This window comes from Agelaius phoeniceus, chromosome 4, assembly GCF_051311805.1.
Source record: "Agelaius phoeniceus isolate bAgePho1 chromosome 4, bAgePho1.hap1, whole genome shotgun sequence".
Classification (NCBI taxonomy): domain Eukaryota; kingdom Metazoa; phylum Chordata; class Aves; order Passeriformes; family Icteridae; genus Agelaius; species Agelaius phoeniceus.
The window spans coordinates 2,471,923-2,489,983 of NC_135268.1; the positions used below are offsets into that span (position 1 = coordinate 2,471,923).

Sequence of the window (18,061 nt, forward strand, 5' to 3'; positions counted from 1 at the left end):
AGGGCTTTGTCCCTGAGCTGCCTCTTAGTCTTTGTTCAAGGTTGGATTTAGAGCAGGACCAACTACAGAAGCAGAAGAGTGTCCTTTTAGCCCTCAGAACCTCAGCATTGCCCTTTTGAAAGCTGTGTAGGTGTAAATTGCAGGCTTCCAACAGACATGACGGAAGAGTAAGATAAGAACTGACTGATAACAACTTCTTGCTGTTGTTGAAATGCAGAAGTCTAAACAGAGCAGTCCTGCATTTCTTTATGTAAGCTTTGTTACAGGTTTCTTGGACAAGCTTCTCTAAAGCCTTCTCAGCCTCATCAAATCAGCCCTAACACTTCTGGGAAATAAAAGTCCACTGACTTCAGTGGTTACAATTTCAAAGCAAAGAAGACCCCATCGTTTGTACTGGAAGTAGCTCATCTGTATGAACAGAGCAAAGTCTAAGCACTGCAGGAAATCTCGGTCCTTAAGCATGGTCTTCAGAAGAGGCTGTTTAAATAACATTTGTTTTCTCAGTACAGGTTAACTGAAAAGTCAAGAGGGCCAAAATTTTTCATTTATTGTTTTCCCCAGCAATAACAAGAAGTGATCTGAGGGCTGGGAATAGAGAAGTCCTTAGATGACAAAGCAATTGCAGGAATTTAACTACAGCTTCATAACAGATGAGGGAAGCTCACAAAAAACCCTTAAACAACTACAACCCAAATTTCCCCCAAAACGTGACTCACAGAAAAATAAGGGAATTCTGTCACTGCTCAGAAACCTTTTACCTGATGAAGCTGTGGGGGATTGTTTCAGTGCATCTTCCCGTATAAACAGCCTCTTCTCAGTGAAAGCATCTGATTGATACTAAGTAGCTTTTTCTTACAGTATTTCAGTTCAGCTGGTGTCAGCAAAAGGCCAAATTTGGAAAACTCAATTTCTACTTTAGACTTGAGCAGTTTGTTCTGACTGAAAAGTGCGAACTCGTGAATTTTAAATACATAAATACTGTAACATTTTTATCCCGTTAAAAAAAAAATAGCTGTAATGTCTAGTTACATTTAGTGAGAAGGAAGCTAGTACCAAGTAAAATATGATCAAAGATAGAGTGTAAGCTTTGGTTTGCTTTCTTTTTTTTGCACTTAGGCTTTTGTTTTAATTGAGTACTCTAGAGTAAAGTATGCCTAACAGATTTATCAGCATTTGTGTGATTTTTAAGTAATTCTGAGGATGATGTTGCTTTCCCAGGTACATGGATTTCTTTCCAACTCCTTCTAATGTCACCACTGACTTCCTCTTTGAGAAAAGTGCCAACTATTTCCATTCTGAGGAAGCTCCCAAGAGAGCTGCTTCCCTCATCCCCAAGGCCAAAATCATCACCATCCTCATTGACCCGTCGGACCGCGCCTACTCCTGGTACCAGGTATGCCCTTGGGAGAACATGGGCAGGCACCAGGCCAGGCTTCCACCCTGAATCCTCTCTGTGTGTCCTCTCAGGATATATCCCTATAGTCAGTGACCATCTGTGATCACCCATGGGTTATCTGTCATATTTTTAGGGTTAAAATACCAGTAACCACTTCTTCAATTTATCTATGATGCAAGCATGTAAAAATGATTACTTAATTAATGCAATCAGCACATACAGAAATAAGTATATAGACACAGTTATCTAGTTCATGCTCAAAATACAGGCTAGGCTAAGAAATTTTTGTCAGTAAGAGCAGCCAGTTTTGCCTTGTTTCCCCAGCTTTTGTGGTCTGTAAAGTTCCAGCAATGTCACTTCTTTTGCAGCATCAGCGATCCCATGAAGACCCCGCAGCTCTGAAATTCAGCTTCTATCAGGTGATCACAGCTGGCCCTCGAGCCCCCTCTGAGCTCAGAGCTCTGCAGAAGAGATGCCTGGCACCTGGATGGTATGCTACCCACATTGAGAGATGGCTCACTTACTTCCCACCTTACCAGGTGAACAAGACTCCTGACATGTTCATCCTCTATATGTATATTATATATTTATATGTATGTATGTATATATGCTGTCCTTAAAGTTTACCTTTGTAAAAGTCTTGTCTACTGATTGCTGATCTCCAGGATATTCTCCAAATCATTACCTTCCTTCTGGCCCCATGTAAGGTCAAGCCTCAAAAGATGCACATCCTAAGCCCTGAGTGTCATGTGATAACAGCAGACCAGGCAGACACTATCACATGATTGCTATCTCCTTGGGGATTTATTTCTGGAATGGAATTTTGTGACATTGACAGCTTGTCTGGCACTGCTCTCACCCAACAGTTAGAGGGAAGTTGGCTGCAATCCCAACCTTCTGTTTATCCAGGGCTCTTGTAGCTGAGACAAGTTGGCTGGAGTCTGCACCTTCTGTTTCCCCAGAGTGTGCCAAGGAAGCTCTGATGCATCTTGCTGCTGTTATTCCCCACATACTCTCTTTTCAGCCAGCCTTGTATATCTCTTCATGAGGTGCACAATGCTGTAACATCCTGACTCCTGAATGAAATTCTCCTCATTATGTTTTCATTAGCTTTTCTCCACAAGTAACCCAGGAATATTGAATAATATGCATTGTCATGCAAGTTTTTGCCAGATTTTATGTCCCACAGTGATAGTGAAGAATCAGCCCTGATGGCCTTATGTTTTATCTGGAAAAGTAGTAGCCATTAATATAATTTTTTCTTGGCTGGGCCAGTCTCTCTCACTTTCCTGACAGTATTTCTTATCTTTCTAGATCCTTCAGTGCTGTTTTTCTGTTGTCACAACAGCTTCCAATGCAATATAATTTCAGATTTAATTAAAATGCTATTTACTCTGCTCCCAGATCATTAATGATGATGACAATTAAGACTGGGCCCATTATTGTTCCCTGGGGCAGTACTCTTCATATGATGGAGTTTTACAGAGGTGGAAGTTTCAGTTGCAAGCCTGAAATAATGAATTCCAATTTAAACCTCCATTTATTTTCTCTGTCGTAGTTGCTGATTATTGATGGACAGCAGCTGAGAACTGACCCATCTACTGTAATGGATGAAGTACAGAAGTTTCTGGGAGTCTCTCCTCATTATAATTACTCTGAAGCCCTAACGTGAGTTAATAAGTTCATGATATCCACATGTTCCTGCATTCCTAAAATACCAGCTAGCCTGTAAGTCAGCTCACTGCAGAACAAAGCCCTTCATAGTTCCTTGAGCTGTCAGTAGGGTGACTTGTTCAGAACACAGTTTGGGGTTAAATGTTCTGTGCATCATTCACTGAGCCACTTGGCTGTTACAGAAGTAGAGCTCTGACAGACAAAGTGCTGCTTTGTGAGAATTGCATATGAATTTTGCAACGCATCAAAATGAATTTTACTTCCATAAGTGGAACATGAAATGCTGATATGCAGAAACAGAAAGCAAATAGAATAATTTCTCTTTATTTTTGGCATTAGCTGAAAAACAGATTCAGTTATATCAGTCAGGAATGTAACATCCAGTCCTTTGGGTTCTGACTCCTAGATTTGATTACACACAGATTTTACACTGCACAATGTTTGTTTCAGGTTCGATTCTCATAAAGGATTCTGGTGTCAGCTCTTGGAAGAAGGAAAAACCAAGTGTCTTGGAAAGAGCAAAGGCAGAAAATACCCTCCTATGGCTTCTGAGGTAAAGCATGCTGGTCATTGGCATTGTACAGGAATTCAGTTGGCACACACAGGATATGACACAAGCAAAATCATGAGAAGGGAGAAAAGACAAGATTAAGTAGAAGTTAGTTATTTGGCTACCTTTCCCTGCAAAGGAAGTGTTTTAGATGGCTGTGGGCTCCATAGACATTCAGTTCTTCATTTCAAATGTGAAGATGAAGTCATTAAAAAACAACAGCGATGAAAACCCCCCACAAATTCTAAAACTTGGCACCCCTTAGAAAACTAAATGTGCTGTTCTGGAAGTCCTGTCCCTTTACCTTATGGACTTAAGCAGCAGAAGTTCCACACTGCAAGTTTCTGTCATCAGATAGGTGTATTTTTGTGGTCCCTTGTCTATGAGCCTAGTTAGACTGTGACAGGTAATGGAGGCACTCCTGTAATCCAGTTTTAACAGAGGCTAGATTCTGTTTCTATGAATTTTAAAAATACCTTCCCCAGGCAAATGCTCAAATGGGGAAGTTTCAGTCAGATCAAATGCTGCAGTCTGTACCCAAGGGCAGTTCAGTCTCCTGTTCTAGCTCTAACTTCCATGTTGATTCTGCCTTGCATTGCCATTTCATTTAGCCTGGCTAAAATGCAAATAAAACCCTTCAGTTTGAACAGCAGCAAGAATTAATGTACCAAGGACGTTTCCCTCACAGTACTTAAATTATAAATAACTTCACATCAGTAGAGTCATAAAGATACAAAACCATTGGGTGAAAAGGATTTTGGTCAGAGGTAAGACAACACTGTATTTGTGCAAAACCTTGTCTTTTTCAACTGTAAATGATTCTCAAAATGGGGGTTGCTAACTGATACAAGTCTACATAAAAAGATATTTTAGTAGCTGTTATTTCAATCACACTGTAATATTAGTATCTCCATCACATTCAGTATGATTCCAAATGTACAAGACTAAGAGTAGAATTCAGTTCTGCTTTGATTTTGGTGTTCATTTTGAACAACCTTTGTTTCCCTTGAAATTACCTTTCAGAGTTCAGCTCCTTGCATGCAGTAGATAGCATAAAACAATATAAATTGCCTAAAGTAAGTAGAGTTTTCACACAGGTCAAACCAACTTTGAGACCTCACATTCACAGCAACTGCAGTACAGAGTTTTATTAAATAAAAACCTCTCCTTTTGTATCCCTCAGTGCAGGGCCTTTCTGTCGAGCTACTACAGAGATCACAATGTGGAACTGTCAAAACTCCTCCACAAGCTGGGACAACCCCTGCCATCGTGGCTGAGACAGGAACTACAGAAAGTGAGATAGCATTGGAGAACAGCTTTTTGAAATCTCCTTCCACACTTCAGCTGTAATACCTGAACTTTCCAGTGGCTACCAGAAGGTCTTGTAAGATATACCTCTTCAAAAAAGTGTAAAGGATAGAAATTATTTCCATATGCTGGCATGTGGATTGTAAAAATACATGTGTTCCTTAGAGCTCTGGTGGGCCAAATCTTTCTCATAAACATTTCTGGGCCTGTGGACTTGTGGACTACTGTGCACATATGTGGGAGTTATTTACAGCTGGTATAAACATCAGAGATACATGACCTGTCTGATTTCACGGTAAATATTCACATTTTTATACATCAGTTTTAAAGTATTGTGTCTCATGTAGGTTTTGTAGCCCTTTGTTGGACCACTGGCAGTTTTTCTTAGGATTTGATTGTTGTGTTGCATAGGATAAGATAATGAAATGTAGCACAAAATGCCCAGAGTACTTCTGCCTTTGGAATCAGCTTGCTAATGCCCAAAGTGTGTGCAAACACTGGGGAGCAGTACATTATCACCTATCATTTAGCTGTGCATGGCAACAAATGCACCCAGCAATGTCTGCAATCCACCACAGTAGAAAAAAAACCACAAAGAAGCCAAAACAGAGCCTGTGATTATATCTGGTGACAACAAACCCTCACAGTGTGGGAAAGGCCTTTGTCTGTAGTTGAAATGTCTGATTTTGTGCTGACTGAGATGTGAATTATCTGAGCAGAAATTTGATTGGATATGTGAAACACACAAGTTGCAGTATTAGACTTAAACAGGTGTGACCCAAAGTGGAGCAGTGCAAGGAAGAGGCTTTCACCCCTGGTTCTGTGAGTGGCCAGATCCAAACATTGCACTCTGGGCTTACATTGCTCTGAGTCACTGAAATGAATTAAGAACTCCTAAAAAGCAGTGTCAGATCCTTACTTTAGTTGCCTTAAGTTGCACCACTATTTTTTCCTTAATTTATTTGTAAATTTAACCTATGCTTTTCCCCCCTCAACCTCATCAAAATTGTAGCATCTTTCTGCAACCTTCAGATGACATCAGCTGCAAAAATTACCAGACTTCCAGATGAAAATACCAGTTCTGTTCCCAGATACATTAAACATATTTGGTATTAAATATTAGGAATAAGCTTTAGAGGGGACAAAAATAAACACATAGAAAATTACACTCAAATCATGGGAAAAGACAAATATCTGCCCTTGCAGGCAGATATTTGTGATAGTTCTCAGGAGTGCATCTCTCAGTGCATCAGTTTAGATGTGAGATCAAGTCCAATAAATAGTGCTTAGCAGTTGAGGAAGATCACTGGAATCTTCACCTAAGTGTGGCCTTGATGCTCCTCACAGAACTTTGGCTCTGAGTGTTTCTAAAGGCATGAAGGGTTAGTGAAAACAAAAAAGAACCACAGTACGAAACGCAAGGCTTTATACAGGAGCTCTGTAATGTCTTCATCATTTGTTTCAGGGTGAATATTTAAAAACATGCATCAGATGGTGGAAAAAATGTCCTATATCTCAGTGCTGTTTTACGACATTTGTGTAATCATGCAATTTAACTTTCAAGGTAATGGAATGGAAACCAGTCTGTTATTCCCTAAATAGAAAACATGTTGAGATCCTTACTGTACCTCTAACTGGTAATCTTTATTATTTATTGATTTTGTCTATGTAATACGTGGTTTTGATAGGCCTGTAAAGAAACAAACCTAGACAGATTTGCTGTATATAACAATATTCTTTACGCAGCACATTTTTGCTAAGGGAATATGCATGATTAAGGATGAGGACCTACTAGAGTAGACATTTTTTAAGATGAACATTTCTGTTATTTATTAGAATGAGAATTTCATTTCACTTTAAATATTCAGTCATATGGATTTGTCTCAAAAGCTGACTTGTCTTAAAGTACTTCTTACTTGGTGAAAGGAACACTCTGGATTCGGAACATCTGTAAAAGCAAAAGCTCTGCATGCTACGGACTGCTCGTGCATCCTGCAAGCATCTATATAGATTTGTTACAGTTCAGTTGAATAACTGGAGAAAATACCTGGGGTTTTCATCCTGTCATGATTGATTTTACTCTTGATACAACCTGCTGTAACATCACTCAAGTGTTTTAAAAATGCAGGGATTGCACAAAGCTCCTGTTGTGCATTGCTGCCTCAGTTCTCCACGTTCTTCAGTGAAACAGTGTTAAAAAATAGGAAAATGGGGAAAACCTTGGGCACTGTGAAGGGCCTGATGTTTTCAGGGTGAGAACACAAACTGAGGGCCTCCTACATGCAGGAGGAATGGCCTTCAGCATCATTCTTTGTTTTAAAGAATTCCCTCTCTGTCTTCTTGCCCTGGGAAACCAAGGCCCTGACAGATGGAGAATGAGTGGGCAGTCAAGGACAGAGCGGTGACATTGGTCACATTGTCCCCTGGGGAATTTTGCAGCCCATCTGTGGTCACCACGAGGTACTGGCACAATAAATCCCCCACGTGCATAGCCTCGGCCTTGGGTGGATTATTAGTTGTTTGTAAAAGGATGGGATGAAGCCGTGGGGGGTTTTATTCCAGAACTATTCTATTGAAATATGTTCTTACATTTAACAGGAGCCTTTAAAAAGCACTTGTAACATGCAGCCAGCTTGGTGGAGGAGGAGGAGGAGGCTGAGCACAGCATGCAGCCAGCAGCTGGGTGTGTCTCAGGGGATGCACCTGAGCACAGGGCAGTAACCAGGTCACACCACACCAGTTACCTGGCCAAGTGTAACCTCTTCTGTTCACAGCTTCCCTGCAATCAGTGTTTGGTTTCCAGAAGTACACTGTCAGGATTAATACTCTAAAAAAAGCAGTTTTGTTACAACAAATCCGTTTGCTAGTTCAAGTCAGATGTTTCCTTGTGGCTGGTAACACAGCCGTGGTTCCTGTTCCCCCAGAAGGTAACTGCACAAGCCATGATTTCTTTAACAACTGCTTGATTTTGTGAGTTTCATCTTCATTTTCATAAACATGATTCTGAAAGTTGCTTAATGTGGGCATCAGTGCCATTAAAAAACATTGTGTGGTTCTGAGCAGATATTGACCATTTGGGGGTGTAAACACAGAGCCTGATCAGAAGTCACCTAATTATTTGAGCTAACATTCCTGAGAATACTGTGATATTTTCCCAGTTCTACTTGTGCAGAAAGAATGAGTTTGGATGATTTGCAGACTATCTTGTACAGAATATCCTTTTTCATTGCTTAAAAATGTGAAACTTCCTCAGGAAGAAATTAAATAGATATTTCAATGTTTATAGATGTAATACTCTTGTCATTCACATTGAATGAAAATTGCTGGAAACATTTTTCTCAGAGTTTTTTTTTAAATAAAAAATAGATATTATTCTGATAGTGGCATGGTATTTGAAGTGCAACAATAAACTCTGATAAGAAAATGTAGTGCTGTGTGGAAGTGACTTTCACGTTGACCAAGTTGTCCTTTTCCAGGTTGGTTAGCAGCCATTGCAGCTTGATGCTGAGCTCTAACACGGTCCAGCAGCACAGGAGCAGCATGAGATGTTTTCAGAAATGAAAAGTACTGCTTACTCTTGCTGTGAGTGAATATTGCTGCTTTATGCAGCTGCTTGTTTTACTGCTTTTCTTCCTGCTTACTTTTTATTTCTCGTGCCAGCACTTGCTAATGTGCTGGAGAAACATCTCCAGAGTTTGCTTTTTTTAAGATAACAAGGAAAATTTATTCAAATCATTTGCCTTGGGGATTCAATAGTTGTGCCAATGCATCAGCCTACACAGACATGAGAAAAGCTTTCTTTGGAGAAACCTCTGAAGATGGTATGAATGTCTAAAGGAAAATTCACTGTTATCAACAAATTCAGAACAGAACACAAAATTGTACTTATCTAGCTGGGTAAAATCTGCTTAGGGGAGTTGTGCGAGATAGGAAACCTACATTTACAAAATATTGCATTCATTACAGAGAAATGATGCAACTTAAAATTAAGAAGTCTAAGCTTCTTGTATAATACCTATCTCTATAAGCTCTTATAAAACCAGTAAAGAAGTAATAAGAAAAGGGGAAAGATCCTTGCTACAAATAATTATAGCTTTTTGGCCTCTGTCTTTGGTTTATCTACTTTCATATCATATTTCTTTTCAGTTCTTCCAGTCCACCAATTCCTAGAGCTCAAAGGCAAAAGATGCTCTTTTTTTTTGTCTCTCTGGGTGAAATGGATGGAGAAAGCACAACAGTCAGCCAAGGGCAAATCCCAGGAGCAGGAAAGCGATCAGCACTGACACCAAGGGCCAGGGAAACCTGAGTGGAGGAGGAATTCAGACCAAGTCAAGGGTGATCATCTTCCCTGGACTGAGGATGACTAGTAATAGTCCAATAAGCTGCTGTGGTGTGAGAGTTACAGTAATTAGGGGAGGTTTGGATTTCACATTAGGAAGCATTTCTTTATGAGAAGGTGTTCACACTGGAACAGGCTCCCTGGAGAGGTAGTTGATGCTCCAGGCCTGTCAGTGTTTAAAAAATCATTTGGAAAATGCCTTTAACAATAGGCTTTAACTATTGGTCGGCCCTGAGGTGGTTGGCATTTGGACTAATGATCCTTGTAGGTGCTTCCCAACTGGACTATTCTGTTCTATCTTGTTGTAACTGCAAATTGAGGTGTGGACATTTGGCCAGCGTGCAGTTGCTTACATAGACTGGAAAAGGAAAGTAATCTGTGTTCACCTGGAGGGATGACTTCATTTTTCTAGCACATCTTTCACGACCTCTGATTTTTATGTTAGTCCATGGTTTTCAAGAACCGAGCAGTGTTATTGTAACATTTAAGGCCCTCTGATGACTGGACCAAGCACACACACACGTGTATCTACACAGACGAAGCCGCATCGCTGTCCCAAACCAGCTGAAGGTCTCTGTTTTCTTTTGGAGAATGCCTTAACCCGTTTCCCCGCGGGGATCCTGCTCGGTATATTCGGGAAGGAGCGTCAATCAAAAGGTGAGGGGGATCGATCCCATTGACCTCCGCACCTTCCCCTGTGGCCGAGCTCAGTGCGCGTGCGCGCCGTGGCCTCGCCCAGCGCCCCAAGCCCCGCCCCCAGCCCGGGGTCCCGGATGCGCTCAGTTCCCGCCGCCGGCGCGTGAGGATGGGTCGCGTGCTGATGGGGCTCCGCGTGGGCGGGCGCGCGGCGCGGCCGTTGGCGCTGAGGGGGGGGCGCGCGGCGCGGCCGTTGGCGCTGAGGGGGGCGCGCGGCGCGGCCGTTGGCGCTGGGGGGGGGGCGCGCGGCGCGGCCGTTGGCGCTGAGGGAGGGGCGCGCGGCGCGGCCGTTGGCGCTGAGGGGGGGGGGGGGCGCGCAGCGCGGCTGTTGGCGCTAAGGGAGGGAGCGCGCGGCGCGGCCGTTGGCGCTGAGGGGGGGGGCGCACGGCGCGGCCGTTGGCGCTGAGGCGGGACGGCCACGGGAGTAGAAAAGTGAGGGTGAAGATGAAGTGGCAGTGACGGCGGCGGTGTTCGTGGATCGGGCCCCTTCTCCTCCACGGCGGTAAAGGAGCGGAGCGTAACAGACAGAAGGTAGGCTCCATGAAGGCGTGGGCTGCGTAACAGGACGGGTGGGAGCCGACCGCGCGGGGCCGGGGCCTGGGCCCGGGCCCACATGAGGGAGGGAAAATGGCGGCCGCCACGTGGCGACGAGGGGGGTGGTGGGGGAAGCAGAGATCCATGAATCCATGGGAGCTGCCGTCTGTGGCTCACTCCCTTCCTAGACATGGAAGAGCAGGGCCTTGCTAATTGGCATAGCTTTTACCCTCGTGTGGGTATGAGTCGTTGACTGTGGCAAGTGACAAACCGATTCTGCCGTGGGGTTAGACGCCTCCCCTTTTTGGGTGTTTTCTTGTTAATTGGTTTTTCAGGTTTCTCCCCTTTTTTTTTTCTTCAGAAAACTATTACAGCCCAGTTCTTAAACTTTTTTATTCTTTTTTAACTCCGTAGGAGCACAGAAGCTGAAAGCATGAAGACGTAGTTGTTAAAGATCTTCTTCCCAAAAAGTATGTGTCTGGCTGTGTCTAATAAGCTCTTCAGAGGTGAGATTTAGGGCAGGAATAATGCCGATTTAATAATTTATGTTTAACGATTACTCTACTGTGACTTGTACTTCGAAATCTAGGTATCATGGTGTTCTGTTTTAAGGCATGCTTCATTTTTATGTGTTTCTGGGACAGAAAAGTGTAATCAAGTGCATTAGTGTGACCAGGAGGAATTTGGTTTGGATGTAGAGACATTAGAAAACATAATCCCCTATTCCTAGCATAAAAAACACACTGCCAGTACTTTGCCTGCCAAACTAGAAGCATCTGAACGCACAGATTCCTCAGGGATATCCTGGGCAAGAGGAGTATCTTTTTTTATAAGCACGTGAGTACTAAGAGAAATCTGCGGCTGTAGCAGCAAGGGAGATTGGAAGTTAATACCAACAGCTTTGTTTCAGAGCAGCTTTACAACTTCTGGGAGAGCATCCTACTGTTTGGTGATGATTGCTGTTTGTGTTTCCAGTAGCAATATTAAATTGCCTCAAACTTGTTTTTACCGGGGAAAAACCATCTTGAAAGAAGATGAGGCTAAATTCCACATATGAGTTCTAGGAGTAGCTGTGTCTGAACATGTTCATTTTCAGTTAGGGTGGGGTGGGTATGTTTAATCATCTGGAATCGATGTCTTTTGGGAGCAGTAATATTTCTGCTTATTAAGCAGAGCTAGTAAAAGCTAATTTTAGGCTAGGTCTTTATCTCAGTTTTTAAACCAAGTTAAAATTTGGAGCTGTAATGAGAGCTTCTGCAGTCCATCTCATCTTGATGAAGAGGGGCTGGAACCCAGCTTACTGTGCCTACAATTAGCTTTGACTGCTTTGATACAGACAGATACAGTTAGGATCTCATTGTGTGCTGCTCCTCTCTTTGGGCTGGCACTGGGCCTTAAGCTATTACAGTACTGGTTTTGGTAGTCAAGTGGCTGCACTGCACCTTCAGGGATGGCTCCTCTGCTCCCAACGTGTTAGAAGGGTGTTTCAGCGAGTGTACCCGTGCTGCAGAAGCTGCAGGTAAGTTTTTGAAGTCTGGAAAATGCAAGTGCAAAGTCCAGCTGTAATTTTGGTGTCTGTGTGAATGTAAAGCCTTTGAATGTATGAACAAGTCAATAAAGAGACATGACTGGCTGCAAGTGTGGTTCCTTTCTTGAAAAACTGCTGGTAGCTAAGACTTGACCTACACGTGTTTGTCAGGATTACTTACACATGCCAAATCTGCCAGTTCTGGGGACACACCTTTTGGGCAGAATCTCTGGTTTCAGGTGGCTCATGCATTGTCTGGGAACTGCTCCAGAACTGGTACGGCTTGAATCAGAGGTAGGTGCTGCAGGGCAGAAGCAACAACTTAATAGAGTTGATTTTTGCCATTGCTGAGGAATCCATACTTGAGAAAATTGATATAGATCCAGTAGATGGTGAATCATTGCCTGCTCAGACAAGATACTTCACTTGAATGTGCTGTTGTAGTGAATACCAGCTGTGCTGGCACAATCTCTTGTGGAATATCTTTCAAATAATAATGTATTTGTTGCAGATAGTTAGAACTGAGAAGTTGGGAGTGAAAAGGGAGGGTTTGAAAGGACTGGGGAACAAAATCTGTGAAGCTGGAGCTGAGATGATAAGCATGCGGTGTACTTGCTGCTAGGTGTTTGGCAGCTGAGGTCAGGATTCCTGCCTGAAGTGAAGGGAGCAGAACTGTGGGCTCTAATTACACCGTGCACTAGATCTGAGCAATTGGCTTCCGGTGGTTGTGTTTGGTGGGCAGATTAGAGAGCTGTCACAGGAAACTCACTTTCTTTTTAAGCATAAACTTCTGCCCAAGTGGAAGTACAGTTAAATGCATTTTCTTCTGTGGTGCTGTAACAAGTGATAGCACACCTGTTTAACTGGTGGTGCATGGTTACTCTCTGCTTTTAACAGCCCGATCATATGGCTTACTGCTCTGCATTCCAGGGTGGTGGCTGCCAAGCCTGGTGGCCAGCAATCAGGAGTGTGTACTCTGAAATCTCTTTTCTCCAAAACCATTGGACCTCTGTAATAACCTCAGCACATCTGCTCTGCAAGGGCACTTGCTTATCTTAAATAGGCAAATGCAAGCGTTTTCATGGTTTGTGCCACCCCTAACACAGTTACTAGACAGCTTTAAAAGTGTAGGATGAACTTAGGACAATGTAACTGGTCTGAGTTAAAGCACTGGGAATGAGACAAACTCCTTTAGGTTTATATGCTTTGGGGAAGATGATTTCAAGAGTCCCCTTATTCAGGTACAGCCTATGTGAGTTTTACCCAGCTGATGTTCTGCAGCAGCTGCCTGTACATCTGTGGTATTAATTAACATAGAGAAATTGTAGTCAGTGTGGCAGTTTTTATTGTATACATGTACACCATCAGGCTCACTGAACAAAAATGAGAATGGCATAAGATGGAGGCAATTTCATTTTCTGTTAGAAACTGAGAAGGCATGCTCAGCATGGAAACTGCAACATTTTAAAATCTAACAAAGCGTTCTATTAAAAGAGCAAAAATAAGAAAGTACTGTACTAAATCTAAATGTTTACTACACTAAGTGTGCAGGTTTAGTTCCCCCCCCCACAAAGTATCCTGTTTCTGTGGTGCAGCTATTAAAGGATGATCCTTTCCCCTGTATATAACGCATATATATTGCACTACGTAGCCTACTTCACCATAAGTCTCAATGGGTCTTGTACAGCAAAACTTGGATGTTACATGCAGCTACTTTTGACAGACTGACTTCCCTTGTAATTAAGGGCTATATAGAAGTAAAAATGCAATGGTTTTGAAGTTGACTAGCACGGTGTTTTGCATTGGTCTAACAGTAGGTGGTCACAGTACAGTGATTTATGATGTACTAAAATATTTTACACTATTTCAAATAGTGTGGAATTACAGAGAACTAAAATGTATTAAAGCACCTCATGTACTACTTTAGCACCAGTTACAATAATTAGTCCTGACCCTTGAAAACTTAAATTTGAGGTTGGAGATATTAAGGGCTAAATGTTCAATCATATGGGCTTCGGCAATGTCATTGCCACTTCATATGCAAGTGAGTCTTGGACATTTGTTACAACACCAGAGAGACACACAATAATACAAAAATGAATAATTGCCCACTTACAGCATGAATGCAAGCACCCCACTTTTTCACAAAACACCACACAACACAGTCATAGCCAGTTTGGGGAATAGGAAACGGAAAGTCACTGGTGGTCGCAGTTTGCACAATCACTATGTGGTGACGCTCATCTGCCACACTTGTCACACGGGAGTGTTTCATGGCCCACGGCTTTCAGTTGTTTTTATGAGCATGCTTGTTACTGTGATGCATAGAGCACACTTGGACTCAGCACAGTCTTTGACCTGCGGATTGTAGTGTGGTGGCTCCCTCCCCAATGAGTCAGTTCACAGGTGATTTCCAGACTGATGCCTTTCAGTGTTACAATAAGGTGGTGATTACCTGCTGTGTTCTCGGTTCGGTGTGGTGGCTCTTTCTCAATGGACAGTAAGTTGGTTATCAGTGCATTTTTTTAAAAAGTTGTTGGGGATTTCATGGCACGGGGAACAGTATTTGGAAATGGAATTAAACAAAATCAAGATGTGTCAGTGTTTTAGAAGTCACTGAAAACTAAGCTTTCCTGTGAGATCAGTCTGAACCAGTGTTGCAGCTAAGCAGGAGAGAGTTGTCTAAATCTTACTTTATAGAAAACATAGTTTAAGACTTTATAGACCTTTTCAGATAAGTTTTGGCTCAACAACTCCATTGTATGTATAACTTTGTCTGGTAGGATTGACCAAGGTTCTTGGCGCTGCTTGAGCAAAGCCCAGCAGTGAAAGGATAGGGATGTCTGTTAGTCTGACACTACTGACAGCTAGTGGTAAATAGAAAAAGTGAATCTTCTTCCAAAATGCTGTATATACTCAAAATTGCCAATTTCAGAAATAGGACAAATGCTACCTAAGTGAAGTAGATAAGTTGTTGCTCTTGCAGCTGTGCAGGATGTTGTGGGGAAACTGTCGCTGTACTGCCTGTTTTATGTGGGAATGTACTTCAAGCATACTAACCTGTGAAGACATTTAGCCAATTAACTGGGAATGTGATTATTGACCATTCTTTTCCTTCCTGCATTTAATACATACTGAGAATTACTTATCAAGAATCAGGCTATGAATGGTCTCAGAAGCTACTGAAACATGATCCAATTTAGGGGACTGAGTGTAAAATCATAGGAATAAAATAGACTAATAAACTAGACTGAAGATTAATTGAGATCTGTAATTAATTGTAGAGAAGCTTGGAGCATAAATAGCTTGGAGCAACAGTCTTGTGGGCAGTCTCCAGCTGTCCTGCTCCAGTATTAACTCTAGCTGGCTATCACTTTTCCCCTTAGATACATAGTAGCTTGTTCATGCAATATTTAAACTTCTGGAACAGGAAGGACGGTAATCCCTAACTGGAAGGCTTGAGTGTATACAGCTTGGATTTAATGAAAACAAAAACACATGAATCAGGAAAATGTCTGTTTCCACCCACTGTGGGCCCCAGCTGTGCACTGCATCTGCTGTTCAAATTGTCCTGCCTCAAAGTTCAGTTTTCATTATGGGCATTCATAGTTTGGTCACACTTTTAATCCAGGGTACGAAAGATGAAACTTTTGTGTAGACACCTGGGGAATCTTTGACCCCACAGCCGTAGCCCCAGGAGGTGACACCGTACACAACCCAGCTTTCCCCTGGGCGTTCACACATCAGTGGTCCACCACTGTCTCCTTGACAGCTGTCCACTCGTTTCTGTTCCTGCACGTTTCCAGCACAGAGCATTCTCCCTGTGAATCTCCTTTTGTAGCGTTCCTCACACACCCTCTTGGGAAGTAAGGGGATGGCAGCCTGTTGCAGTGTTCTTGAATAAGCCCGTCCTAAAAAGGAGATGGAAATTATTGTCTCATTACAATGGTCAGTCTTGGAAACATAAATGTGGTTTAATCCAATTTTTGCTCTCAAGTCTTCACACTGCTTTGTCATTACATAAAGTTTCTGGAAGCAAGACTACTGAAAAAAATCTCTGCATTAAATACAATATTAAAATACAGTAGATATTGTAAATGTAAAATGTAGATGCTTTTTTTAAAAAGTAGCTTTTCTGCATGTGCTCTCTGGATTTTTCCAAGGATGGGATTTGGTTTATTCTGAGCACTTTGTCTTCTACAGAATAGCATACGCTTTAATACCTCTATGTGGAAGCAATTTTGGGGAGTCTTGAGCAGCTGAGAGTAAAGCAGCAGAAATCCTTTATTTCTGTGTCATCAGTTCAAATCTAGTGTAGCTCAGCCTGAACAGGTGCTGCATCTTCTGGTGGCTTTCAAGTAGATCTTTCTACTTTTTTTACACATCTTGCACCTCTTTCAGTTGAAAGCATGGGAAATGAAAGCCACTGTTGGTTTTACCTTTTTTTAAGTAAAATCTTATAACTTGTGAAGCAATTATGATTCATATAGTAAGTGTGAAATGTCAGCTGAGGTACTGCAATGATGTAAATTCTTACCATAAATTGAAGCCAATTACTGCAGTGTTTGATGTTTCCTGAAATAGATGTCCTAAGTTAACAGTATTGCAGGACTTTCAGTGAATTATGTAAAAAGGCTAGACAGAGCTAGGCAATGAATTAACAATTGTTTTTAGCAAAAAACCCACCCTACACATCTCTATCATTTATTGTAGTACAGTGACCCTGACATCTGTGCACACAGATTAGAGCTTGTAAAGAGGAGGGGCAGATACTTGGCCTTGCCTTGTCTCCTTGGCAGTTCTAGTGAGTCACTGGAACAAAGGCTCAAGTGTGGTTGCTGTCTTGCACTGTATTCAGCACCACAACAAGATAAAAGTAAAACATGGTTATTAATTTGTGAAACATTTAAAGGACAGAGACCTTTGAAGAGGAAGAATCTTGTACTGACCGAAAAAAAGCAAGTAGAAGCCTGGAGTGCAGATTGCATTGAGGCTCTTGTAAATTTTGGCAAGATGTTCTGTTATTTAAATCAAAGCTGGTTGAAAATGTCAGTGGTAACAGGGAACACTAAAATGCTATTTAAAATTCTATCGTGCATATTTTCCATCCATTTTTCTATTGAAGTATTGTAATTTCAATAACCTTTTTAAAATTAAAATATTCGTGGTCCTTACCTTTGAAACCTTACATCTACTAGAGCTGTTAGGTATGTACTGAGGCAGGGGGTGATAAGCTGCTGTGCAGGGTCTGCCTGGCAACAAATAAGCCTTTTATTTCTGCTTGTCATTCTTAATGAGGCCACGTTACTGACAGGGGCTGTGATTTAGAGTGGCATGGTTAATCACTGCTTGGATACAAATACAAACTGTAATCAGTAAATAAAATACTGTCATTCCTGGTTAAGGATCAGGAGAGAAAATATTTGCCTATGTTAAAAAAGAGCAAAATACTTTCATTTTGAGCATTTTCTTTTAATTATTTGGAGGGTTTTTTTGAAAACAGCCTGAGATAAGCAGATTGATGCACGGAAATGATTTTACCTGTGTCCCCCCATCCAGTGATGAAACAGTTGGGAGCAGTTTTCTGTGGTCGCTCCCTCCTCAGTGGCAAGCAGGCAGGCAGAACGTGGGTGCTGAACCTCGCACACTGTTCCTCGGGCCCCTGCAGCCTCAGCAAGGCAATGTCGTAGTCACTGCTGTCAGGCCTGTAGTCCTTGTGCACCACAATCTCCTGGACTCCAATTTCCTCCTCGTACTCCTCCAGCACCAGCGTGTGGTAGTCTCCAACCCGTACCACGTAGTTGCGAGTGTTGTTGCCATACCTGAGACAGAGGTGAAAACAAACAGGGCTGGCTCAGGCAAAGTCACATCCTGAGCGTGCTAACCTAGTTCATCGCTTTCTTTATTGTTAACATAATTAATGTTAGTAAAAGATTTTTTAAAGAGCGAAAATGCTTGCTCAAATGTTTACACTGACATTTCAGTGTGTTCTAAAGAAGATAAAAACCTTCTTCTGAGGTTTTCGGTTGTGCCATG

General features: G+C 42.1%; 2 protein-coding genes, 1 long non-coding RNA gene and 1 other non-coding gene across 6 annotated transcripts in view; 3 read left to right on the plus strand and 1 right to left on the minus strand.

Moving 5' to 3' along the window:
- Positions 1 to 8,356, plus strand: part of LOC129120450 (bifunctional heparan sulfate N-deacetylase/N-sulfotransferase 3) — a 52,463-nt gene extending 44,107 nt beyond the window's left edge. For both annotated transcript variants that reach the window (XM_054633058.2, XM_077176717.1), the window contains exons 10-14: positions 1,219 to 1,393; positions 1,765 to 1,935; positions 2,955 to 3,064; positions 3,521 to 3,623; positions 4,804 to 8,356. In XM_054633058.2, coding sequence (XP_054489033.2) covers positions 1,219 to 1,393; positions 1,765 to 1,935; positions 2,955 to 3,064; positions 3,521 to 3,623; positions 4,804 to 4,923 — 679 coding nt within the window. In that variant the 3' untranslated portion in view covers positions 4,924 to 8,356. The remainder of the gene's footprint in view (positions 1 to 1,218; positions 1,394 to 1,764; positions 1,936 to 2,954; positions 3,065 to 3,520; positions 3,624 to 4,803) is intronic.
- Positions 8,357 to 10,289: 1,933 nt separating this feature from the next.
- On the plus strand, positions 10,290 to 12,130 carry LOC143693903 (uncharacterized). Its single transcript, XR_013181899.1, has 2 exons — positions 10,290 to 10,494; positions 10,912 to 12,130. It is a non-coding gene; the product is annotated as an uncharacterized LOC143693903 (long non-coding RNA).
- On the plus strand, positions 10,638 to 10,768 carry LOC129121080 (small nucleolar RNA SNORA24). Its single transcript, XR_008534364.1, has one exon. It is a non-coding gene; the product is annotated as a small nucleolar RNA SNORA24 (small nucleolar RNA).
- Positions 12,131 to 13,347: 1,217 nt separating the features above from the next.
- Positions 13,348 to 18,061, minus strand: part of PRSS12 (serine protease 12) — a 33,744-nt gene continuing 29,030 nt past the window's right edge. For both annotated transcript variants that reach the window (XM_077176718.1, XM_054633161.2), the window contains exons 12-13: positions 17,567 to 17,847; positions 13,348 to 15,936 (exon numbers count right to left, since the gene is read on the minus strand). In XM_077176718.1, coding sequence (XP_077032833.1) covers positions 15,629 to 15,936; positions 17,567 to 17,847 — 589 coding nt within the window. In that variant the 3' untranslated portion in view covers positions 13,348 to 15,628. The remainder of the gene's footprint in view (positions 15,937 to 17,566; positions 17,848 to 18,061) is intronic.